The 26,180-nt window shown below is 38.5% G+C and overlaps 2 protein-coding genes across 2 annotated transcripts; both read left to right on the top strand.

Moving 5' to 3' along the window:
• Positions 1-6,723: 6,723 nt before the first annotated feature.
• On the top strand, positions 6,724-12,138 carry LOC103452589 (importin subunit beta-1-like). The gene is made up of 3 exons (XM_070812180.1): positions 6,724-7,125; positions 8,683-11,108; positions 11,235-12,138. Exons 2-3 carry the CDS (start codon positions 8,689-8,691, stop codon positions 11,431-11,433), a joined length of 2,619 nt encoding a protein of 872 aa, XP_070668281.1. The 5' UTR covers positions 6,724-7,125; positions 8,683-8,688; the 3' UTR covers positions 11,434-12,138.
• A 149-nt stretch (positions 12,139-12,287) lies between these two features.
• Positions 12,288-16,137, top strand: LOC103452590 (beta-amylase 1, chloroplastic-like). The gene is made up of 4 exons (XM_008392101.4): positions 12,288-13,512; positions 14,461-14,671; positions 14,766-14,882; positions 15,036-16,137. The coding sequence occupies exons 1-4, from the start codon at positions 12,968-12,970 to the stop codon at positions 15,840-15,842; spliced, it is 1,680 nt and encodes a 559-aa protein (XP_008390323.2). The 5' UTR covers positions 12,288-12,967; the 3' UTR covers positions 15,843-16,137.
• Positions 16,138-26,180: the final 10,043 nt, after the last annotated feature.

The following is a 26,180-nucleotide window of genomic DNA, read 5'->3' as shown; positions in this document are numbered from 1 at the left end:
AGCCGCCTAGATCCTGATCGATTTTTCCAACCGATTTGCAAGAAATCGCCTCGGGTCACCACCGTCTAGCGCCTAGGCGGCCACCTAGGCCGTTTTTTAGAACACTGGTTTTTAGGTGAATGTGATTAGCCTTTCCATGTGTCTAATGATTTAAAATAATAAAATATGTGTGATGTGATATGTTTTTTTGTCAATATAATATTTAAAATAATAAACAATATAGCTGTAAAGGAAAAGATGCTCTTATTTTCTTCGATTGATTTTTTCAGACAGAGGGATAGTGGGTAAACATTATACCTTGTACCCTTTTTCTTTCTTCCACGAATGATTACAGATACAACATTAAAATATTGGAGTCAGGGATGATTAAAGATATAAAGGAAAAGATGTTGTAAAAGAATGATTAATCTTCGACCGGAGCATGTGATTAAAGATAGGAATAAAATATCACAGGATGCATGTGATGATGTGGTTTCTATTAACAAGATATGAATTTGAAGAAAACTTATCTTCTTTGTTGCTTTTCCGTGGCTTTTTCAGAAAAGGCAGTTCCTCCATTATTCTCAAAGGCCATGATGGTGGTATTGCCGAAACAGACGATCAGAGATCTGATTGTGGAGACCATGTGCCTCGCCGTCCGACCCGTTCGGTAATGTCCTAGACATCAGTTTCATCATGTCCCGTGTGCCTTTTTACGAGTTGTGGTTCCAATGGCGTATCAAGATCCAGAGTTCTAGAAGTAGAAAAGCTTTGTGTATGAGAAGACGACTGAGTGTTTCTTCAGAGAAAATCTCTCCTGGTGACATCACTGTACTGAGATCCACGGATGTTATCCTGACGCTTCTTGTACACAAATCCTCCGAGCCCTACCAAATCGACTCCGACGATGACTCCAGATGGGATCTCAGCCTTCTTTCCCCCGCTCATTCCTCATCTGGAGGAGTTCTCAGCTCCGTTGCCTTCGGCGTAGATGTCATTGTTATTGTTGTCGCTAGGATCCAACGGTGACGGCGTAGTCGACGTCGGCCATGGTCTTAGTGTGCGGGAGGAAGGCAGCGGCGTGCTGAAGATCGAGCCTCTCACCGCGGAGCTTGTCGGACATGACTATGCTACAAATGTAGTTCTTGGTTTGTAATTTCTATTTCGATCAGTGGCCTGGTACTATTCATGTATCTCCATGTTGTGGTGCAGACATTTATGCAGGCAATTGGCAATACATCTCAGATATGGCAGAGGTACAAAGTCATATTTCCACAAATAGAGTTCATGGTATCTGAATATGGTCTTAAAGATGAGGTAGAATATGCGATTTGGAAATTGGTAAGAGAAGTACTTGAAGAAGACGAAGATAATCCTACGGAGAATACCTTCTCGTTACTTCCTCGGAGACTTAAGGAACATATGAAGCGGCATCTCTTCTTGGCTACACTACGAAAAGTAATGTCCTGAGCTCCAAGGCTTCTGGCATACCTCACTAACTCCTTCGTGAGTTCGAGAACTTGATCGGCAGTCTTGTTCAGCTTATACTTTATGTGGATTTCGCTGGTCAATAGACGCGTCGCGTCCTTCACCGACTCCTATGCAGCGTCGACGTCGCCACGAATGCACCTACAATATGCAGATATGACAGGCATGTAGTTGCACTCGTCAACACGGCTTCCAACCTCTTTTGCTATCAGCTTCACTGTCTTCAAATCATGTTTGGACGAAGCCGGGAACTCCACCTCGATCACATCCACTCTTAGTTTCGCTAGCTGGTGTGCAATGGCCAGATTTTTTAGCCGAGTCATGGACGCCCCGGCAGCTTGTTCTCTGTCCCGTAGGGTTGTGTCCACGACTTGTACATAGTTTTTGTTTGGGATTTCGGTTGGGAATGTATTCGGGGTGAGTGGGGGATTGGGAGAGAGCGGAGCAGCGCTTGTTTGTCCTCAAGATGGCACGTTGTTGTGAGAGAGGGAAGAGTGACAAGGGTTTGGGCGAGATGGTCCGTTTGGAGGATTCGAAGGGCTTGGCTTTGAAGCTGGTGGAGGTGGAGGAAACATCGAAGTGAGTGGAGAGAGAAGCTGAGACTATGCTTGCTTTCTCCACAGAGAGAGAAAGAGAGATGAGGGCTCTGCGTTTGTGTCTCTATGTGGGTTTTGCAGATTCACAATGGATAGTGGTGAGGTTGTGAAGGTTTCACGGTGGTAAGATGAAAAATTGAAAGAGAACCAACATAGCTTTTCGTGTCGTTTCCCACAGACGGCGCCAAAAGTTAATACACAAAATCGGAGGTCTTGGAACAACGTAAATCGGACCGTGAATCTGCAAGTAATGTAAATAACATAAGAGGTATCGTGGTTCACCCCAAGGTTTGGGTTACGCCCACACTGATTGTATTTCTCTGACTGTATGTATGGATTACAAGGGTGAGGGGGAGTCCCCTAGAGACAGAGAATGTTGTTGTGTTTGTGAGGGTATTGCCCTCTGTTGGGTTCACTCTCCCCCTTTGTGAGGGGGGATGAGTCCCCTTTTATAGAATAAGGGGCTCCTCCTTTTACATAATCATATGGGCTGGGTAATGAGGCCCAATGTATCAAAGTCTGAGGCCCAATATGTGTGGTACCAACATAGATCAAAATTGGAACCAACATATAAACAGTAACAATGTGTGAAAAAGAAAGACTATATTCTTAAAATCATTGTAACAATTTGATATTCAAAAATAAATTATATAGCTAGTTTATGTGATATGAATATAATTGAATTTATTGCACAATGCTTGAATATAGTCTTTCTTAAAAATATATAGTACTGGCAAATTACAAGTATTTAGTTTTTCTTGAGAGAAAAAAAAAATATTCATATCACGTACCACGTAGGTTGGTTAATTACAATTGAGGGAAAAAAAGTATAAAAAGTTTTATTTTTCTTTAAAAAAAATTGAATGTTGCATGTGCATGAATGACTTATGTGTTAAATTTTACGTAAATTGCATAACAAATTGGAGAAATTTTCAGTGTACTTGAAACATAGGCTAGTATATCACGCGTCATGATAAAAGTGGAGGGACATTTGAAAAATAAAATAAAAAATCCTTCTCCGCTTGTATTATGATAGATGGTGTACTGACTCATGTTATGATAACACTGAAAAACCTCTGGATAGATTGCTCATGTTACGACTCGTATTGTGTTTTAATTATGAAGTGGTTGACCTTCGTGCTCGTGACACGTATGACCTACCATCTTAGTATATTCTCGTAATACCTAATGATACGAACATGTGTGCGCAAGCAAAACAAAATTTGAAGTACAAACAAAGATTCTACGAAACTTTAGTATTCAAGGCATTCGTTCACCAAAGTTATGGACAATTTTGTTATCTTATTTTATTTATATTTGGGTTTTGGGTCCACTGGACCCACCCACTCTCTCTTCTCTCGACACTCCCTCACTTTCCCACCAGTAATGTTATTCTTACCATATTTTTATACCATATTTATATATCATCTTATGTAGCATTTGATGTGGACAACCATATCATTTAAATTAATCAGAATTTAATTTAAATTAAAAATCATTTAATAAACCAATAATTAAAAAAAAGCTGGAATTAAATGGTGATTATGGCATACGAGGAGTTTTCTCCTTCCTTCCCGGTTCAATCATGCTCTTTCTTCTTCCACGCCATTTTTTCAGGTCAATCAAATCCACCACAATCTAAATTAAATCTCATACGACAAGGTTCATGTGCTCCCCTATTTGGATTATTGGTACGCATCTATCATTTTTTTTCAATGAACCTTGCCGTACACTTGCAATGGAATTTTCCAAACTCGTTCAATCCCGGTCAGCCCTGAAACCCCGATTTAGGAGATGGAATGCCTCTGGTGTCTTGAAACTAACTTTGAATCACCAGCAACATTCCAAGTTGGACTATGAGAACTTCTGGATTCCTCGTATGCCACAATCACCATTTAATTCTAGTTTTTTTTTAATTATTGGTTTATTAAAAGGTTTTTAATTTAAATTAAATTCTGATTAATTTAAATGATGTGACTGTCCACATTAGATGCCACATAAGGTGATATATAAATGTGGTATAAAAACATGGTAAGAATAGCATTACTGCTTTCCCACACTTCCCTTTCTCTCTCTCTCTCTCTCTATCTCTCTTTCTCTCTCTCTCTCACTTTTCCATTCTTCCTCAACAACCACGGGGACAACAACAATGGCGCCACTGCCTTTATTCAGGTGATTTCAGACAACCAAACTACCATCACTTTATTCTTCTAGTCACCACGAATCTTTCTTGAGTTTTCATTGTCTGGAAACTTAACTTGAGATGCCGATTCGAAAAGCTCTAACGCAAAGAAGCTTTTCTAGCAAGTTTCTCACTGGAAACAGCAAAAGTATGCCTCGTGGTTACTACCATTTGATAAATATCATGGAGTAGATGAATTTTCATATATTGCATGGTTGATTTATTGAGAAATGCCACATATTTGACCTAGAAAAGTCTTTGGCTTTTTCGGCGAGAAAACCCAGAATTCGACGAAAGGACTGAGGACGGGCAAAGGGATTCTGACTAAATGGCAAGGAATCGACCCTCGAGAGCACCACCAATGTGTTCTCGTGGAATAAGGAGCAACCCCGCTATTTGATTGGAAGTTGGACGATGAACGGCAGCGTAGCAGCACTATAAAGTTTTCTAGCCAAGAATAAAATCCGACGAGGATTCCGGCGTGCATAGTGAAGACCCAACCCAGATTTGAGTCAATCTGACCTAAACCTTGTACGAACCAGATAACTCAATTAGTCAACCCAACCTTTTTTTGAATTGGGTTGGAAAATTTGAAGAGTGGTATCCCGAGGATTATAAAGAGCGTGCAAGGTAAGGCAACTATGAATGTACAGTGTATCTTGAGTGGCCTTTTGCTTATGGAGTAGGATTCTCTCCCTTCTTTCCCCCCTTCCCTCCCCTCCTATTTGAACGGTCACGGTTTAGCCACATCAACATCTTATGTTAATTTTTATAGCAAGAGAAAGACAAAATAAGAGAATGTGAGAGGAGGGGATGGAAGGGGATGGAAAGAGGAGGGGAGAGAATCCTAGTCCTTTGCTTCTTACTATATTATTGATATATGTTATCGGAATCGATTTTATGTGATGTGTTTATATTAGGAAATGCATCCTCTCTGGATCCTTTCCTCTTAATCCACCAAATTAGGGAATCCGTGCCATTAAAATTTGATTCAACGGTTACAAACAGGGGCCTACTTTAAAAGTTATAATAACTTTAGCCGTTGGATCAAATTTCAATGATACGAATTCTATAATTTGATGGATTAGGATGAAGGGCTCCGGAAAAAATCTCTTTCCTTTATATCATACTTTGCTTTTACTTAGATAATGCGAATGATTTATGTGCTGACGATGATGCGATTTATACCCTTGTGAACCCCACTTTGGAATGTTTTTCTACTGGTTAATACTTTATGCAATATTATGATTTGTGACACTTGTGATTTGAGAGTTATCTATGACATGTTTTCATATAATTTATTTGTTCATTATGTATACTTACACGATGTCTATAGTACTGTACGAGGTTAAGATTAGCTTAACATGTATGTTCACATGCACTGTTACGTTCACATTGAATTCATTATAGGTGCCTACCTATACTAGTTTACATTAGACAATTAGGATTCGTATGTATACGTTTAGCGTCAGTTTCACATATTTGTTTTACTGATATTTTTGTATGATCTAGTGTGTTTGCATTCTCTAATGAGCATACCATAATTGTTTTACTAATGATTTGTGATTTATCTGCTTTCCTGAAACAATAGATTTTCATTGGTGTCATGGTATTGTGATTTCTACCTGTTGGATCTCTCTTGTTGATTTTATACTGAGGATTTAAGTGACTTGCCCTATTTATACATTAATGTTTGGTTTTTCATACTTATATGTAATTTGATTTTGTTTATTATGTGGGTTTATAGCAAGAGGTCAGTATGTTCGAAAGAGAAATGATTTTTAAAAATCTTTATTATTGCCCACTCACACATTTTGTTTTGCGCCCTCTTAACATCGAGGCTATGTGGCATATCTTCCCCATCAGTGTAGGGATTATTCTTAGTATATTTGTATTAACATATTTGGATGTGTTACATTGTATACTTACATCGTAGATATTTAGATATTTTAGTTTCCTTTACATACATTTATTTATGGTTCATCATATTCACTGCGCACTCTACTCTTTTATCCTTTTGCTTATACTCTAACTTTAATTTACTCGTACTTTTTACGCATCACTTTCACGTTATGATTTCTTGGTCTTTGCTAAGAGCACAAGATTGCTCCACTATCTTAACATGACATTCACTTTTAATGCAGAAATTGACCATTTTTTCTTATAAATTTCTCTACTAGACACTTTGGGTATATTATAGTCACCAAAATCGACACTTTTATTTGACTGAAATTCTAACTTTTGTTCTTCATTAACTACATCTGGATAATTAAGCTGGTATATTGGCACCAAAATTGAAGTCTAGTGGTAATTGTAGGAAACTTTTAATTTAAGTGGCAAAATGCGCACACCTAGTAGTTCAGATGATATTTGTAGAAATTTTCATAAAATATAAAACGAAGCACAAAAATATAGATAAATAAAAAAGCAAACACTCATCGGCGCCTTCCAGCGGATCAACCCCATACAAAATTAAATAAACAACTGTAATAATAACGGTGCTAAATAATACAGCGACACCCAATCCCACACGTACTACAATACCGTACGAACCACGCCCAATCAAACCACCGCCAGCCCAAGCCCATCCTCCCCAAAACGAAACCCAGTGCTCACCAAACCACCTCCAATCCCCCTTCCACCTTTAACCACACGCTCCCACTCGCCGAAGACTCCGCGTGGACACCTTGGAGAAAATATAAAAATTAAGATATCGTTGTGTTTTTTTGCAAATCCTAGCTTTTACAGTATTGGCATCCCACACTCTGCTAGGGTTTTCAGAGTCGCCGCTTCTGCTCTTCTTCTTCTTCCGTCAACTCGGTCTTCGACTGGGATTGATCACTCGCTCCCTCTCTCACCGAGTCCACCCACCAACTCGGAGTAAGTTCGAATTTCGATCCTCCATTTTGTGTAACATTTACTGGCAGTTCTTCGTTTTCCGATTCCAGTTTTCTCGCTCGGATCTGAGATCTTTGATCCGAGATTTGGATTAGTTTTCTGCGTATTATGTTAATTTTTTGTGTTAGGATCAGTAATTTTGTAACTGTTTTGTATTTGAAATTCAAATTTTGTTTGGGAAAGTGGAGGAGCCGATAATTTTGAATTTCCGATTGTTTGTAGGGTTTTGGTAGTATTCGTACTCAGTGTCCACTGTATGCTGCTATTATTAGTTTCGATTTCGCTTAGTTGGAAAGCGATTTCGGAACGTTAGCAAGGAGAAATGATATGCTTGATAAATTGTTCGTTGTGCTTTCGTTTCGGTTAGCGAAATATGAGGATTAGTGGAGGGGGTTAGTGTGTTCGAATTTCGATCCTCTCTTTTGTGTATGTTTACTGGCACTTTTGTGTTTTCTGATTCCAGTTTTCTCGCTCGGATATGATATCTTTAATCCGAGATTTGGAACTGTTTTCTGCTTATTCTGTTAATTTTGATCTTGGAATTAGTATTTTTCTAACTGTTTTGTGACTGATCAATTTAAATTATGTTTGGGAAAGTGAACGCGCCCATAATTTTGGATATCTAATTCTAGTGTTTTGATAGTTCTCCTGACTCAGTTTGCACTTTGTACTGTTATTTCTAGTTTCATTTCTGCTAAGTTGGAAACATTTTCAGAATAGGTAACAAGGAGAAATGTTATGCTTGATAAGTTGTTAGTTGTGTTTATTTTTTCTCTTGGCAAAACTAGGGTTTTATGAGGATTAATGAAGGGGTTGTTCTTTCTAATCGTTGTGAGTGATTTTTTTTCCCTAGTTTGTGGTAATATGGAATGGATTCAAATTTTTACTGTGGCGTTGTGAGTAGAGGTGATTAATGGATGCATGAGTTAATTGGGTATGGATGATTATCGTCCCATGTATTATCTGTCACTTAGTAATAGTTCTGATAAATAAGCCGTGGGATACTTTGTGATCTATTTTGGATTATTAGGATTATTTTCTATCACTGAGTTTCTGTGTTCCCAATGTCTTGATACCCGTAAGGCTAGCCGACATTCACCTCTCCCAGACCCTGCGTAAAGCGGGAGCCTTGTGCACTGGGTACGACTGAGTTTCTGTGTTCCCAATGTCTTGATACCCTCCCTCTTTAACCTCTGTTCCTATGAGTTGTCCTGATACCTCTGTGTTTGATATTTGTATTTGTATGATTTGAACTGCTAGTTGAATCGTAGACAAGATGATTTGTTGGTTGATTCAAGATTTATTTCATTAGGCCTTAATTGCCTTTTCGCCTTTATATAACAAAAATGGTTTATGTAAAGAGTTCCATAATGCTACTTGGTTAGCGCATATGCCTCCTCCCTAAATCGTGATTTATAAGATGCGTTTATAGAACTTAACGAAGTTCAGTTCTATTTAGTGCATATGTTAATGCATGTGTGAGTGTGATTACAATTTGTTTTGGTATCATTAATAATTTTATTGGATTATTGGTTTTAGATTTAAATGGCGATGGAGGTTACCCAAATTCTTATAAATGCACAAGCAGTTGATGGGAATGTACGCAAGCATGCTGAAGATAGCCTCAGACAGTTTCAAGAACAAAATCTTCCAAGTTTCTTGCTCTCTCTTGCTGGAGAATTGGCCAATGATGAGAAGCCTGTTGAGAGTCGTAAGCTAGCGGGCTTGATCCTCAAGAATGCTTTGGATGCCAAAGAACAACATAGGAAGTTTGAGCTCGGACAAAGATGGTTGTCCTTAGACCCATCCGTGAAGGCCCAGATCAAAGCTTGTTTGTTGAAGACCCTTTCTTCTCCTGCCCACGATGCTCGGTCAACTGCATCTCAAGTTGTTGCAAAGCTTGCCGGGATTGAGTTGCCACTTAAACAGTGGCCTGAACTGATAGAAGCTCTATTATCGAATAATAATCAACTTCCAGCTCATACCAGACAGGCAACTCTTGAAACTCTTGGGTACATATGCGAGGAAGTATCCCCAGATGCTGTAGAGCAAGATCAAGTGAATAAAATGCTTACTGCTGTAGTTCAGGGCATGAACTCTACTGAGACTAACAATGATGTCAGGCTTGCAGCCACAAGAGCTTTGCATGATGCTTTAGGTTTTGCTCAGGCAAATTTCTCAAATGATATGGAGCGTGACTATATAGTGAGAGTTGTATGTGAGGCTACACTTTCCCCTGAAGTGAAGATTCGACAGGCAGCCTTTGAGTGTTTGGTTTCTATATCTTCAACATATTATGAGAAGTTGGCTCCGTATATACAAGATATATTTAGCATCACTGCTAAGGCTGTGAAGGAAGATGAGGAACCTGTTGCACTTCAAGCCATTGAGTTTTGGAGTTCAATATGTGACGAGGAGATTGACATATTAGAAGAATATGGGGGTGATTTTACCGGGGATTCTTCTATTCCATGCTTCTACTTTATCAAGCAAGCACTTCCTGCTCTGATTCCTTTACTATTGGAGACTCTTCTTAAGCAAGAAGAGGATCAAGATCAGGATGAAGTGGCCTGGAATGTTGCAATGGCTGGTGGAACTTGCTTGGGCTTGGTAGCACGAACAGTTGGAGATGATATTGTTCCACTTGTAATGCCATTTATTGAGGAGAATATTACAAAGCCAAATTGGAGGCAGAGGGAGGCAGCCACATATGCATTTGGTTCTATTTTGGAAGGCCCATCCCCTGAAAAGCTCATGCCTCTAGTTAATGTTGCTCTGACCTTCATGCTAAATGCTTTGACGAATGATCCAAATAACCATGTGAAGGACACTACCGGTTGGACTCTTGGAAGAATATTTGAATTTCTTCATGGGTCAACTTTGGAGACGCCCATAATAACCCAAGCGAATTGCCAACAGATTATCACAGTTCTCCTTCAGAGCATGAAAGATGTTCCAAATGTAGCTGAGAAAGCTTGTTGTGCACTCTATTTTCTTGCCCAGGGTTTTGAGGATGCAGGACCTTCTTCCTCTCCTCTGACTCCCTTTTTCCAGGATATCGCCCGAGCCCTTCTAGATGTCACTCACCGAGAAGATGCTGGAGAATCCCGCTTGCGAACTGCAGCTTATGAGGCTCTGAATGAAGTGGTAAGATGTTCCACTGATGAGACTGCTCCATTGGTGATGCAGTTAATTCCTGTCATAATGATGGAACTCCACCAGACACTTGAGGGGCAAAAGCTTTCAGCTGATGAGAGGGAGAAGCAGAATGAATTACAAGGCCTTCTTTGTGGTTGCTTGCAGGTCATCATACAGAAGCTTGGGTCATCTGAACCGACAAAATATGTCTTCATGCAGTATGCTGACCAGATGATGGGTTTGTTCTTGAGAGTGTTTGCTAGTAAAAGTGCCACAGCTCATGAGGAGGCAATGCTTGCCATTGGAGCTCTTGTCTATTCAACAGGCTCAGATTTTGCTAAGTACATGACCGAGTTTTATAAATATTTGGAAATGGGTCTCCAGAATTTTGAGGACTATCAGGTTTGCGCCATCACCGTTGGTGTGGTGGGGGATATATGCAGGGCTTTGGAGGATAAGGTATTGCCTTATTGTGATGGGATTATGACCCAGCTCCTCAAGGATTTGTCCAGCAACCAATTGCACCGATCTGTGAAGCCCCCAATTTTTTCATGCTTTGGTGACCTAGCTTTGGCAATTGGGGAGAATTTCGAGAAGTATTTGATGTATGCTATGCCCATGCTTCAGAGTGCTGCAGAGCTATCTTCCCATACATCAGGTGTCGATGATGATATGGTAGAGTACACAAATACATTGAGAAATGGAATTATGGAGGCGTACTCTGGTATCTTGCAAGGATTTAAGGGCTCCCCAAAGACCCAATTGTTGATGCCGTATGCACCGCATGTTCTTCAGTTCTTGGATAGTTTATACATAGAGAAGGACATGTAAGATCATCTGGAACCTATACTATAACTTTCGTTTACAATTGTTTGTTTGTTTGTTTGTTTTTTTTTTTTTTTTTTTGTATTAGTTTCTGGTATTTATTTAATTTTTTTTGTTTGCTTTTTCAGGGATGATCTGGTGATAAAGACTGCCATTGGGCTACTTGGAGATCTCGCTGATACGCTTGGTAGTGCTGTTGGCCCGCTAATTATGCAATCTATGTCAGCCAAAGAGTTCCTAAATGAATGTCTCATGTCAGATGATCCTTTGATTAAGGAATCTGCAGAATGGGTCAAGATTGCTATCAGTCGGGCAACTAACTTTTGAGGCGACTGCTGCATAGCATATTCTCATTCGTACATGCATTTGGGTGTCTTGAGTTGGGGTCTGGGATTGCATATCGTGAGAGTCAGGTCATCACCATATTTTGGCTGAGATGTTTGCGTCAACGTCAGTCAGTATACCAAGTCAGCATCGGGGAGTCAGTTTTTTCGTCTTATTTTTTAAATATTTTTCACTTGCATTGCATTGGACGAAGTTGGCGGTGATGACTTCTGTGTCTCTGCTATCTTAGCAGAAAGAGATGAATAGAAAAGAGAAACTGGTTCAATGGTGTCCGAGGAAAAAAGGTACCCCATCATGCCCGTGCCGCTGCTGTCTTTTGTGGGACGAGAGAATGGCTGTTTCATGTGTCTGAAGTTGATGGTGGTAAAAGTTTTTGGTTCAGAAGTCGCCGAAATCAGGGCCCTTGAGCAGTTCTGTAAAGTGTCTGCATTTTCTCTCCCCATATATTTTTCTTTCCTCAGCTGAATTTGGTGTTCTAAAGTATTTGCATTGTTACATCGCATGCCAAATTGTGAAAGAGTTTTGTAGTCCTGTCCTTTATACTTGCTTGTTACGTAGGATAGGCGACGTCGGCAGAATATTTTGGGCAAAATTCATGCATACATTTTAGTCAAATTGCAATCGTATTGTTGTACTCACAGGAATATTTGTCAAGTCAAATGTTAAATCTCATGCATTTTATTCAAATTTTCGTCTTCTGCTGCCTTACTATTGCCTTGTTATTATCTTGTATTCGGTAATATCGTGTCCATAGTGATTGAACATTGAGCAGCTGCCTGTACATAATCCGATGAAAGTTTATAGAATTTCAACTGCTGGACAAGATGAGTGAGTAATTTTATGTTAAATTAGCAGTTTAGAAAAAGAGGGTTTTAAATTATGGATTTGATATAACATGCCAAAATTTACATAATCGGATAAAATTAGTCAGTTATCAATGAGCGAGAAACTTGACTCGAAGAAAGAAAAGGGGTGAGGATGTGAATTTGGGACAATTCTGTACCTACTTGCTTGCTAAGCTTTTAAAGATCAGCTTAAATGAAAATGATTGATTGTTATTGTGATGTTCTGTTTCAATAATAATATACTGTGAAAGATTATACACGAGACATTGTATTCAAAGATCGGGATGCCGCCAAGCTGGTGAATCTGTTGTATACAAGTTCCCCAGTCGTAGCCAAACTGTTGTGTGGGGGCACAAACTATCTATAGATTCACTTATAATTATATAGAAGTAAGTATAACAAAAGCCCATATTCCCCGAAAATGCGATAATTTGGTTGTATCTCTCTCTCTCTCTCTCCCCCCCCCCCCCCTCCTGTCGCGCCCTGTGGCTGTGGACGGTGGACTGTGGGAGTGTGTGTGCATACGCCCGCGTTCACCCCCGCAAACGCGATTTCCGTCACTCTCTCTCGCTCGCTCATTCATTTCTCCCAACAAAACCACCACACCCACCGGCCACCACCTTTTTCCGGTTCCCGAAACCCTAACCAACAACAATTGCGAGCCTTCATCAATGGCGATCTCATCTCCACCAGTTCCGACCTTCTCCGCCTCCTTCTGCCGCACCCGCACCGAGTTTCCCTCCACCTTTAATCGCATCCCTTCCATTTTCTCCCGCGCTCACCGAGCCAAACCTCACCCCCTAACTCGCCGGCTCGCCCTCTCCGCTCGTCTCAACTCGTCCAAGTCTTCCGATGCCGGCGGCTCGGTCTCGCCGGACAACGGCGACCTCCAGTACGAGCTCTTCCACGGATTCTCGCCGCAGCGCTGCCGGAGAGGATCTCCGGTGTTCGTCACACTGCCTGTGCACTCCGTTGGGTCACTGGGCGCGGTTCGGAGGCCCAAGGCCATGGTCCAGTCGTTTAAGGCCCTGGCCGTGGCCGGAGTGGAAGGCGTGGTCATGGAGGTGTGGTGGGGTCTGGTGGAGAGGGATCGACCCATGCTTTACAATTGGGAAGGCTACTTGGAGATCGTCTCTCTGGCTCGACGCTGCGGATTGAAGGTTCGGGCCGTCTTGGCGTTTCATCAGTGCGGCGCTGGGCCGGAGGACTCTCATTGGTCAGTTTTGTATTTGTTTTTCTTCAGGTTTCAATTAATTTAATTTATTCTTTAATTATATTACTAATTGGTCTTTGTTGAATTGGTTTTATTTTATGTACTGTGTTTTCTTTATTTGGATTGGATTTGTATTACTTTTTAATGGGATTAAGTTGCATGCTGTTTAGAATCTTAAATAAGGACCTGCAATCGAAAGCTAGAATTTTCCATTTTATTAATTCCAGTAATTAAACAGTTTAATTTTGTACTGTATTGTTTCTTTTGACCAAATGTGTTTTTGAGGATTGGAATATACTGCAAATTCTGAAATTGAAATATGAAATGAATGGTTTGCCACTCTGTAAGGATTCATTGGTTCTAGGAAAACTTCAGCGATTTTCGTTTGATCTTCATAGATTGTGTCTTCTGCATAATATATTATCTAAGGTAGAAAGTTTCAAGAACTTACATAAGGGTTATATTATCGTAAACACTTCCCCTGGTGATGTTCATTTTCGGATCTTCTGAGATGCCTCAAGTGTCCTTGTAATTGGGATCACATATTTACTTATTGGGCACCGATGCATTTAAGCTCATGTCACTTTGAGATATAGCTCGAGGCTTAAAGGTAGCAGGTAAGACCAGTTGGGCTGATTTACCTTTTTCCGGCATTTTGTTGAACTGTTTCGCTGAACTTTATTTGCTTCTTACATGTTCTACTTTCGTCCTTGTACTGTACCCAAGGAATATCATTTACAACTTATGAACTGAGTAATGTTTTAGAGATTTAGCTGTTCCATTAACGATTTCAGATTGCCTGATGTTTTAGAGATTGAGTTGTTCCATTAAGATTTCAGATTGCCTGTCGTCCTTTCCCCATTAGTACTGTTTAGCTGTATTTTTCAAGAATATTCTGTTAGCTAGTTTAAAACCCACTGATGCTGAATCTTGTCCTTTTGTTCATTGAAGGATTCCTCTTCCTCTGTGGGTACTTGAGGAGATCGATAAGGATCCAGATTTAGTATATTCTGACAGATTTGGAAGAAGAAATGTCGAGTACCTTTCTCTCGGGTGTGATATGCTTCCTGTTCTGCGGGGACGTTCACCACTTCAAGCATATGCGGATTTTATGAGGAACTTCAGAGACACTTTCAGACCTTTTCTTGGTGTTGTCATAACAGTAAGATAATGTGGAGTGAATAGTTGAGCACATCAAGGCTGTAGTCATATTGGTATAATCCTCAACAGTTAAATTAAGTGCTTACTTCTTGCAGGGAATTCAAGTTGGGATGGGGCCTGCTGGTGAATTAAGATACCCTTCTTGCCCTACACAGAAGCTAACATGGGCTTGGCGATCTCGTGAGCTTGGAGAGTTTCAGTGCTATGACAAGGTAGGAGGGAATTTGTTTACGAGCTAATACATGAATTTCTGCCTGTGCCTGAATGAGGATGAACTAGTAACAGTCTTTGCTACTCATTTTTCCTGATAATCATATTATTTGCCCCTGTATTGATTTTGTTTTTGTCTTTAATTCCCTTGCCAGTATATGCTTGCGTCTCTCAATGCATGTGCAAGAGAAATTGGGATGCCTGAATGGGGAAATGGAGGCCCTTTTGGTGCTGCCAATTTAATGCAGGATCCTGAACTGACAGAGTTCTTCAGAAGTGATGATGGATCCTGGAATACATCTTATGGTACTTTTTTTCTTGAATGGTACTCAGGAATGCTGGTTCTGCATGGTGAAAGGATGTGCAGGGAAGCTGAGACCATTTTCCGGGGTACAGAGGCTAGTACGTCAGTAAAGATAGCTGGGATGCACTGGCATTACCGCACTAAGTCTCATCCGTCAGAGTTAACAGCTGGCTATTACAATACTTCAACAAGAGATGGATACTTGCCAATTGCTCGCATGTTGGCAAAGTACGGCTTTACTTTGTGCTGCTCAGGTTTTGACTTGCAAGATCAGGAAGAGAGGAAGATGAACCCTGTCAGCAGCCCGGAAGGCCTTCTCAGACAGTTGCTTTCAGCTGCTAGGTTGTGTGATATACCACTGGAAGGTGAAACTTCTGCTGCCAGTTTGGACAATGAATCTTTGCAACAGGTGGTAAGGATGTCAAAGTATTACTCATATGGTCTAGAAAAGCCCTCGTTTTCGTTCAACTTTGTGAGGATGGACAAGAACATGTTCGAATTTCATAATTGGGTTCATTTTACTCGTTTTGTGAGACAAATGTCTGATGCCAATGCCTTTCGAGCCAAGCTAGAAGTTGACGCAATGCCTGATACACGTCGGTCTCCCACTTCCCTTTCAGATGTCACGAAATTTGGAATGGCTTCTGCATATTGCTAGGGACATTCATAACAAGTGTTATATTCTGACACCCCTCGTTCCGCATTTGAAGTGCATACATACATAACATGATTACCTCAGATCGATTGTTGTAAGTTGTGTAGTAATGCGTCAGTTTTCCTGTCGATGATTCTGTTAAGCGTAGTTCTTCTGCAGAGAGTTGTTGCATTGTGTTGTAAATTTGTAATACATGATTGCCTTCCTCATATTTTGAGAATGGTTGGCTTATCGTTAGCTCTATTGTAATTCAAAAAACAAAAATCTAGTTTCTATTTAATGCTCATATTCAGGGATATATTTGTTATTTTTTTAATTCCCATAGTGAAATTTACGAGTTGAAGGTGCATTTTTTTTTAATTTTTTATGGTTGGGGCCAAAATGCTCGAATCAATGGCCGTTGATCGGATGAATGAACAAAGGATGGTGGGAGAGATGTTGAAGAAATATATGAGGAAAGAAAAGCGAAAACTGAAATCGAATATAAAATTTTTTGTCTCCTCTCTCCCACCACCTTTCATAATCCTTCATTATCTCTATATACTTTTCTCATATCTTTAAGATTTTAGATGTCCTAGGAGTTGTAATGGTGTGCAAAGTGTTTATGTTTCCCCCATAAGCTCCAAAGGAGTTTATAACATTTTTATTCACAATTTTTAAGAACATGTTATTCACATTTTATGCCTGTCATTTTCAAATAATTTGACATGCTTACAATGAGGCCGTATTCTGTAATTATAGGTGCCTTATTTTGTGATATAACGTGTCACAACAGTTGATAGTAATAATCAAGAAAAAAAAATGCTAGAATCCATCATAGATCTAATTGTTTTTATACATAAATTACTCATAAAACAGGAACAATCACTTCATCAAAAGTACCGCGTGCACGTGCACGTGCGCAATTGACTTAACAGTCCTCAAATGTGCATCATATATTATATATAGGGACTGTTTATATTCTCCAGACCCACTGCCCTGTATCAGGAGATATGTTTAGGACAAGTGTTGGCCATCTGAATTCTGATGGAAAAAGCAGGAGGACTCGTGAATCTCTTTGTCGCCCTTTATTATCACAGACAGCAGACAGCAGAAGCATGCATATTGAATATATTGATATATTTATAGCACAGTGGTGTGGTTACCCACTTTTGTGGAGACGTGACTTCATCCAAATTGGATTAACTCAACAAAGTCAGCTGTGATAAACGTTGGCTCTTCTGTTTCATATACATCATCAAACATGGAGAATTTGATTCAAATATTGTGCTGCCGACAGAGAACAGTGTGGTGATTGGTGCAAGTGTCTGAGGGAAAGAGGGGAGGGATTTTAATAGTTATTGCGAACAGAAATCACGCTGGTGTGCTATTTTACATAATATAATAAAGATGAAATACATATTTCATACAACAAAAATCTACGTTTTATAGTGTGAGTAGAATGAAAATAAAAGTCATGTGACCGTCTTCTTAGTACACCAAAAAGTTACTTGAAAGGGAGAGACGAGAGTTGTGCGGTCAAATTTAAAATGAGAGATAGACATTCAATGATTCAAATATCTTTATTATGGCAAGCAAAACGAAGCGGATCTCTCCATGGCTTTTAGGTAATTCCTGATTCATTTTCTCTCCGAATTGGGGGGGAGGGGGAATGCACCTATACAGAAGCATATGGTATTTCAAGAGTGCTTCCGAGCCTCCCATGGTGCAAATCAAGGCAAACTGTTTCAGCTGTTTTTGTGATTGTGCATACTGCACAGTGCAAGGGGGTCCACCTATAGAATGATTGATTGAATGCACGTTTACTCAAAGCTATATTGATTCAATGTACATTTACAGTGACCATGGTGTTTTATCTGTTTTAAGTGCTAATCCCAAATTAAGGTGCACTTAATCTCGCCCTTCAAATGCTTTGGTAATGAGTTCAGATGTTGGAAACTTCCGTTGATGATCATGAAAATTGTTAAATTTTGTACATGTTAGAGACTAGCTTACTTTAAAATATAATTTGAGAATTTTAACCATTCGAGGAGAATTCAAACATTACTTAAGGGCTGGAAAAAAAAAAGCCATTACTTGACGGAGAGAGAGAGCGAGAGGGTGCGAGAAGTGCTCAAAGGAGATTTGAACACTAAGGCGGAGTGCATAATGACTTTTTGATCGTGCCAATAACAACTTCAAACACTACAAAAAAAATATTTTGCCCGAAAAAATTTGTCAGGCAATTAATTTAAAGAAAAAAAAACACAAAATACATGCTCAACAAAATTATTCATCCGGGCAAACTTTTTAATTTTAAAAAAAATCTAAATTTAAATAGATTATTAAGTTTTAATTATATTAAAATAAATTTTTGAAAACAATCACAATTTGAAAAAAAATATATATTTGATTATATTACAACTGAAATATTCGTACAAATATATGTAAAGTATCCTAAACTAACTACTACTAGGTGGTTGGTGAGATGGCGGCTGAAGGTCGCTCAGAGGATTGAGGAAGCTAATTTTAGAGGCTGCTATTGCTTGGACTATCCCAGCAATGTAACACTTCCAACTCCCCCTTTCCCTAGCGTTGCGCTTCCTCTCACAAGTGTGCAACTTCTTGATGGCGCTCTTCCTTCCAAGTTTCTTCTTCTCGCTAGCCGAAGGCCACTAACTCCAACTCCAGCTGCTGGAGTTTGGAATACGTCTCGTTTGAAGTCTAAGAGCTAGATGTAGAAGATCCCCGAGGTCTTGAACTCGACCCGCTCCTAAGCCGCGTATCTCTTTGCGTTTCTGTCACCCAACCCAGTTCATGAGCAATTGTAGAGATATCTTTGGATTAAGTATCAGCTCCTTCATTGAATCATGTATCCAGTTGTTGCTGGGAGAGGTTGGCGAGGTACTCGTCCTTCTTCTACGACATAGAAGCCAGCAGAAATAAAAAATTAATTTTATCGATCATAATTTAAAAATTTTTAAGTGTACTGAATTTTGAAATTATATTTTTGAACGAAATACTTACTTAAATGTTGTTAACCACCTGGTTTCCATAATTGAAATGTGTATTCCCCAAGCCTCGACTTTCGGAAAAGGGAGCCATTCTCACGCCGTTCCTCGACCCTGAAAATGAGGGGTTGAGAACCAGAGTGATGAAAGTACGACTTTGCTTCTCAGTTAGCCTTATTTCGTGCCGATTTCCTCTGTGAATTAAAAAAATTAATTAAATTAAAAAAAAATTAAAATTAAAAAAAAAAGATTGGTATTAAATGTTAAAAGAAACTTAATTACCTGAAACTCAGGGCTTTGAAAATGATCGCACAACCACTCCTATTCGACCTTCCTCTCCACAAACTCGCGGGGGAGGGGGTGGGGAAGGTGGGCATAGGTCTGCTGTCCCCAAAATATATGTCTCCTTAATGTCTTTTATTTAATATTACGACACATGTCCAACACTTAACAAATAATTACCACTGTTAAATCTTTTTTTTTTTTTGGTTCAAACGTTTAAGTCCTTTCTTATGAAGGCACCCACTGGTACCAGAACCATTCCGATGGACTCATCCTCCATATCTTCCGGCCGCCTTGTTCTTCATATCATCAACAAAACAGTGTTGTGTTTATATACCTATGTGACCCCACCTACTCCTCCACACCTCATCGCCGCCAGCGAGAGCCCACAATTCAAAACGACGATTTCGATTCAAATGGCTAGGCCACCAGTTGCGAGCACACGCCACCAGGAACATCCACTATGCTAATCTTAACGAATTTGTCAAAACAAGTCATTGTATCTTTCAATATTTCAATTTCAAACTCATTTTATCTCTCCATCAATCAATTTTTCAGTTATTGTTAATCTCTCTCAAGCAACACACATTTTCGCAAATTGGAAGGGAATAAAAAAATTTGTTATCAGACTTGACATAAAATTAAGATGCAATAAGTCAAGCAACTCAGGATGGATTGGGTCAACTGGAAAGATTGGAAAACATTCAGTTTGAATCCGAAATTGTAGAATTTGAGTTTCCAATATATATCAATTTCTGAATAAGACGGCAAGAATGAAAACTGAAAAAGTGGTTTTGCTCTAACCCGTGGTTGCAAACGAAGAAATAACAGAGGGGGAGGTTTGTTAAGGGGACTTAACAGTGTTAATTTTCTGTTAAGTGTTGGACAGGTGTCACAAAATTACTGAAGAGACACCAAGGAGACATTTATTTTGGGGACAGCAGACCCGTGGCCGGGGAAGGTGGATCACTAAAAGCTTTAGCAGAAGATGAAAAAGTTTGGGAGTACATGGGCAGCTCGTACTTCCACTCCTTATACCATCTAGTCCATACTCAGTTTATATACTCGGACATACTCGGGCGCTCCATGTTGATGGAGAAGTTAACATAAAATACACAAAAAATAAGTGTATTAGTTTAAAAAATACATTAAACAAGTAAAAGTAATAAAAATAATAAATTAAATTTTTTTCATACTTACTGAGATCTATCTCATCATCTCCTCTTGCACATTAAGGGATAACTTTTGTCATGAAGAGGCGAGCATGGGGCACATAGTGCGGATGATGGCACCTATGCCGGGAGTGAACAAGTTGTGGACTTTCAGGCTTGCTTGCCGATGGAATGGGTTGTAGTCAACCACAATCTTGTTTTGCGTTATGCATGTGATCCTGTTTGAGGACAAATCTCTACAGATCCCTTGCATCGTGATCTTTTTCTCGACTGGGAGTTCTCTGTCTCCCTCCGGGCTCACGGTGGCCGAATCGGCAATGGCCTCAAGGGCATCAATAGGAGGTTGGCATAGCCTCGTGTCGTCTTTGGCTATTAACACGCCTTGTATATCAGGGCACCCGACTTGATGAATAAGTTGTAGTGGGGTCGGCCGCCGACTCGGCATGGGCCAGCTTGGTGCTACTTAGTAACTCTGGTGTTGGGTCACTTTGACCTGAACTGGAGACAGAGCAGCAACCACTGGTGATCAACCACAATGACATTTATGGGAAAAATACACAATAGTTTCCAAACCCTAACATGCAAAATGCTTAATTAAATGAATACATCAGCTTTCTGCAGAAACTAGAAAGCTGATTCGTTTAATGAAGATACATTTATATATATGTACATGTTGATTATTTTTCCCAAGTTATAACCCTCATCAAGCTTGGCATCTTCAATCTTTCAAATAATAAGCCACAACACTCCATTTGGGGTTGATTTTTCCTGCTCACAAAGTCTATCATTTGTGCAATTAGCTAGCTAGGCTAAGCTAGTTGATTATATACCATTCTCCCATACCGTTTTCTTATTGTGATCAAATGTACATGAGAGAGTGGGGAGAGCAGTAAAGAAAAGAATTCTCATGTGGGTTGGTTGATTAATGTATTGTGTGGAAAGTGAGACCGTCTTATGCGTAAATAGGTGTAAATTTTAAATTATACATTTTTTTCACAAAAACTGAACGGCAACTGGTTGAAACTGTAATGAACTGAACCAAATGTTTTGGTTTCATTTCGGTTTTGGCTTCAAAATCGTATCGAACTGCACCACAAAAAGTTTTGATTTCGGTTGAGGTTTCACTCAAAACCGCACCGAACAAAACCGTGCCCACCCCTACTGAGTAGAATGTAAGGTTTTGTGGTAACCACTAGTGTAAGTATTTTAAATTGATGATCAGGTTTGTTCATTAACATCGGAGCTAAAATAATCGTTAAATCATGATGATACATTTCTAATTGTTGAAGGATTTCGTCTCGTTACCTAATTCAGGAAACTTTCATTTGGAGTGATTTTCGGCATATGGCTTCTCGGAGTATATACCAACTACATTGACAATTGGATTGTTGAAACTAGTTTTGTAGATTGCGATAATCACCAAAGGAATTGAATATGCCAAAATGTCCCTGACTTTTTGCCGATGAAATTTTTCATCTTGCCCAAAGGATGTAAACCCGAAATCCTTACCTTTGCGCGACGGAACATGAAGGGTTTGTTGGGCAAATGGTGTCATATTACGTGCCATTTTTTTTTCTTGGAGCAAAAATTTACCCGACGGAGATTACTTTGCCCATCAAACTATTTTTTGTCGGCCAAAAGTCTCTAAAATAACTGAAACATTGATTAGTTTTGTCCCGATGAAAGATCGTTCTTTTTGTCAGACAATTGATAATTTCTAGTAGTGAAAGGGTTATTTACATTTATAATAATGTTGTAGTCCTTTTCCAAATATTATAATTGGCATGGTAATAACAGAAGTTTTTGCAACCCAAGTGGAACCTCCCTATTGCATGGAGGTTGGTGAAAAGAATAAGTAAAAAGAAACAAAGGTTTAAATAAATACCAAAAATATAGATTTATTGTGTGACGCAATATATTGTACTAGCCATGCATGCAAGAATCACTTTTGTTTACTTTTTTGGGTAAGTCCATCTCGGATTTGGTATCTTGGTTAAAAGTCGAGGGCATAATTACAGAACAGAAGTTGGTATGGTTGACTTTGTAATGGTTGGGAAAAACAATTGATCACCACTACCGAGTAAGTTGCAGTTGCACCATGAAAAGTAGTCATGGATCGATATATGCATCTCCTTTACCAACAATATAAAAGCTAGCTAGGACAACCCTCTTCCCCCTCATATATCACATTCAGCATGGATCGTTATATCAAAACCTTTGTTGTCATTCTCTTACTCCTTTTCGACATTTCTTCAGGTCCGAGCATGTTAATATAATATATAAAGTGTTATCAGAGAGTCAGTTAATTAGGTTTACGATGATTGTATTACATGTGTGTGTGTATATTTATTTATTTAATTGCTTAATTCATGCAGGCAGCCGAGTCAAAGGCTTCAGGCATGGTATAAGTCCTGCAAACCCTTCGTCTAGCAAGGTAACTAATTTTCATGCATGCATGTGAAGACGGGAAATGAAATCCACTCTTGAATTAATTTGTCCCTTGATTTTTTATTTATTTATTCAACCGACAGACAACTAAAATAGAGAACGGTGTGTAAGGGAGAATACGTCCCCCATGAAAAAAAATGTTTTTATGGATACAGATTATTTTTCAAATTTTTTGGTTAATTTTATAACTAATTTGTACTATGTTTGTCTTGAAGGTAAATGGTGAGATGGAGATGAGAGAGCTGGTGGCAGTCGATGCAATGTTGGACTATGAGAAGCCAATGCCAAATCCCAGGCATGACAAAGGGAAGTCAGGTGGTGGTAATTAGTCAAGAAACTCCTTCCCAAAATATGATCCCAGAACATTCCAATTAATCAATAAAATACTGCAGCTATGCATGCCTGATGCTTCTAAGACTATAAAAAGGGGAAGATCACATCATTATTTATCCTTAGTAATTAATCTGCTTTTACTATATAGATTATGTTCATCTCTTTATGCCATAAATAAAGAAGGTGAAATATTTTTGAAGAAATGCAACAAGGTGTATTATTATTATTAATTAATATTACTTCGTGATCATTTTTTTTTGAACAAATTCTCGTGATCATTGTATTGACCTATATGTGTGTATGTGTGTGTGTGTGTATATATCTGTATATTGTTTTCATATCTTCTTGACGAGTCCTATTGCATACTACAAATCATGTCTTCCATTAATGAAATGACTTTCTGCAATAATAACACCAATAATCAAATTTTAAGGTGTCAACCTACGTGAAAATATATTGCCAAATTCCAATTACTTGATGCAGTTTTAGCAATTCGATGGTATCACCCATTTTCATCCATTCATCAATATGAGTGGTGTGTTTACTTATACAGGCCCTGAGATCTTGGGGCCCTAGGCAAGCTTCTAAGAGGGGGCTCCAAAGTTTCCAAGTCCTTCGATGTGTCACACACATTCATATATATATATATATATATTTTTTTTTTAGTTTTTAAACAAACACAATAAAGAGAAGAAACCTCTAAACAGAGCACACAAGGATTCTTGAGTTAAATTAAACAATTTGATGAGCACAAGTTGGTTGTAACAAAAAAAGAACACACCAAACAAAATACATAATCAACACCGAAACTTATAACTGCATCCAAACATCAACAATCAAGTTTTCTTCCTACCTTTTTCAATGGTTAACATAACTAAGGATCACTGAATTTATGGGATAATTAGATTACCGCAAATTACAATCTTCTAAATTCTATGGGATATAATTAATTTGCAAATATAGTGAAATAGTGATAGGGAGATGGGGTTGTAAGGGAAGACTCAAAGAAGTACGAAACCCTAGGCCCTAGGCTTCAATAGAATTAAAAAAAAAAATAAAAAAAAAAAGCTCCAATAAAATAGCTTACTTTCTCAATTTCTTTTTTTTATGTGTAATTTTTGTTTTGTTAAAAATGATGAAAGGAATAGAATGGACGGACTAAAAAACGGATGAGAGAGTTGAGTTAGGTGGGACCGAACTCTCATACAGGAAGTAGACTAGTCTCTATTTACGAACATGGTAAACATTCCATTTTGTTAAAGTTCTTGACTTGTTATTATTTATAGCATACCACATAAGACAAAAAGAATTTCGGGGCCCCTCCCACTTGGGGGTCCTAGGCGGCCATCTCTTCCTGCTACCCTGAGGGCCGGCCCTATACTTATACTTAGAATAGGTATTGAAGTTATTATGGTTTTTGACTTTTTATGGGCCGGTTTACTAACACATACGAAATTAAAAGGTTTGTGAGTCTCGCATTAACATCTGTAATCCAATACATGATGAAGATCAAGATTCAAAGGGGCGTATTTGATTGGGATATTGATGGATTTTAATAGATTTATAAATTCATAGATTTCGAAAAAGGTTAATTGATTTTTGGAGATTTTATATAAAATTTTGAGTGAATTCCCTTAAATTCATAGGGGAAGAGATGAGATTTATTAATGCTTAAAATACACTACGAAATCTCTTAAATTCCCCAACTTTTTAAGATATTTTAAAATCAATTTCTAATTAAATACACCTGAAATTAATTCTATAAACTCTTTCAAAATTTTGATTGAATACACCTAGATTTTCAGAAAATCACTTAAACTTTTGAATAAATACTCTTAAATTTATAAAAAGAATTAAAATCTTTCAAAATCTCAATTGATACCCTTAGTTTGATTAGAAGGAAAGTAGTTGAATGAAAATATAAATAATTAAACAGGTGGGAATGCTGTCTGATTATCAGCTGACTCATGATATAGCTATAATTTCTAATAAATAATTAAGCAATAGCAGAAATTGTGTGCTAGGATGGCACTGAGAGCCAAGTAATGTGACTAAATTCTTTCTTGGATCGATGGAGCTGTCAAAAATCACAAGTCAACTCTTCAGAACGTGTTTGTGGGATACAATGAATTGATAACCACCATTGAAATGCATCACAGATCCCTCTCCAAAAGCATGATATGAAGAAAATGTATGACATTTCCAACGAGTTTTTCAAAGAATCCCATGCCAAACCCATTATTTGACAGAGAAATAACTCAAGAGTAGAAGAATATTGACATTAATAGAAACTTGGGTTTACCAAGTCACCTCTAGAACAAGAGAGCAACTTACATGGCGATTAATGACCACGTCACGCAATCGTGTGGTTTATTTATGCATACAAAAACATTAAAATTAAAACACAGAAGGCAGAAAAGGAATTGTCTGTTTCTGATCAGTTTCCTGGGATGAGCACATTGAATTGTTAAATTTCCAGGTAAGCTTTTTGCGTTTAGGAACTAGGCCATTATTATGATGTTAGCCGACAAAACTTCAAGTTGTACAAACCAACATGGGATTAAATTGGAATCTTCATCATTTTAACCATTTAAAAAAAAAAACCCTGCAAGGGCCAGCATAATCAAAATAAAACCCTCATTAAATTAATTGGAAGTGATTTATTTAATAGCAACAGGAGCCAGCTTAGCTCATTAGATTATGAATCCCATTATTAAAATTGTTATGGGAATTTTTTGTGCCACCCATTGAGGACTCATGCTCGTAAGATCTGAATACTTAAAGTTGAGCAAAGTACAATTGGTGTCAGTCCTACACTGCAAAAAGAGGGCAGGAAAAAGAGTCCGAAGAAGCAAGCAAGGATAAACCCTAATTTCAACATTGTACTTATAATTTTTGTTGTAGCTATGACGGAACTCCAATTTATGCTCTATGATCAACAATAGTGGTGTTTTAAGGTGCATACAACTAATGTTAATCGTTGCATCTTTGTAATTGATATATGACATGAATACCTGTGGTTTTAAGTCAAAAGACACAAATTAATATATATATATATATATATATATATATATCTATATATCTATATATATATATATATCTATATATATCAAATA

The sequence above is a fragment of the Malus domestica genome, chromosome 14, assembly GCF_042453785.1.
Source record: "Malus domestica chromosome 14, GDT2T_hap1".
Taxonomy (NCBI): domain Eukaryota; kingdom Viridiplantae; phylum Streptophyta; class Magnoliopsida; order Rosales; family Rosaceae; genus Malus; species Malus domestica.
Note: the sequence above shows the minus strand (reverse complement) of the source record. Positions and strands in the feature narration are given on the sequence as shown.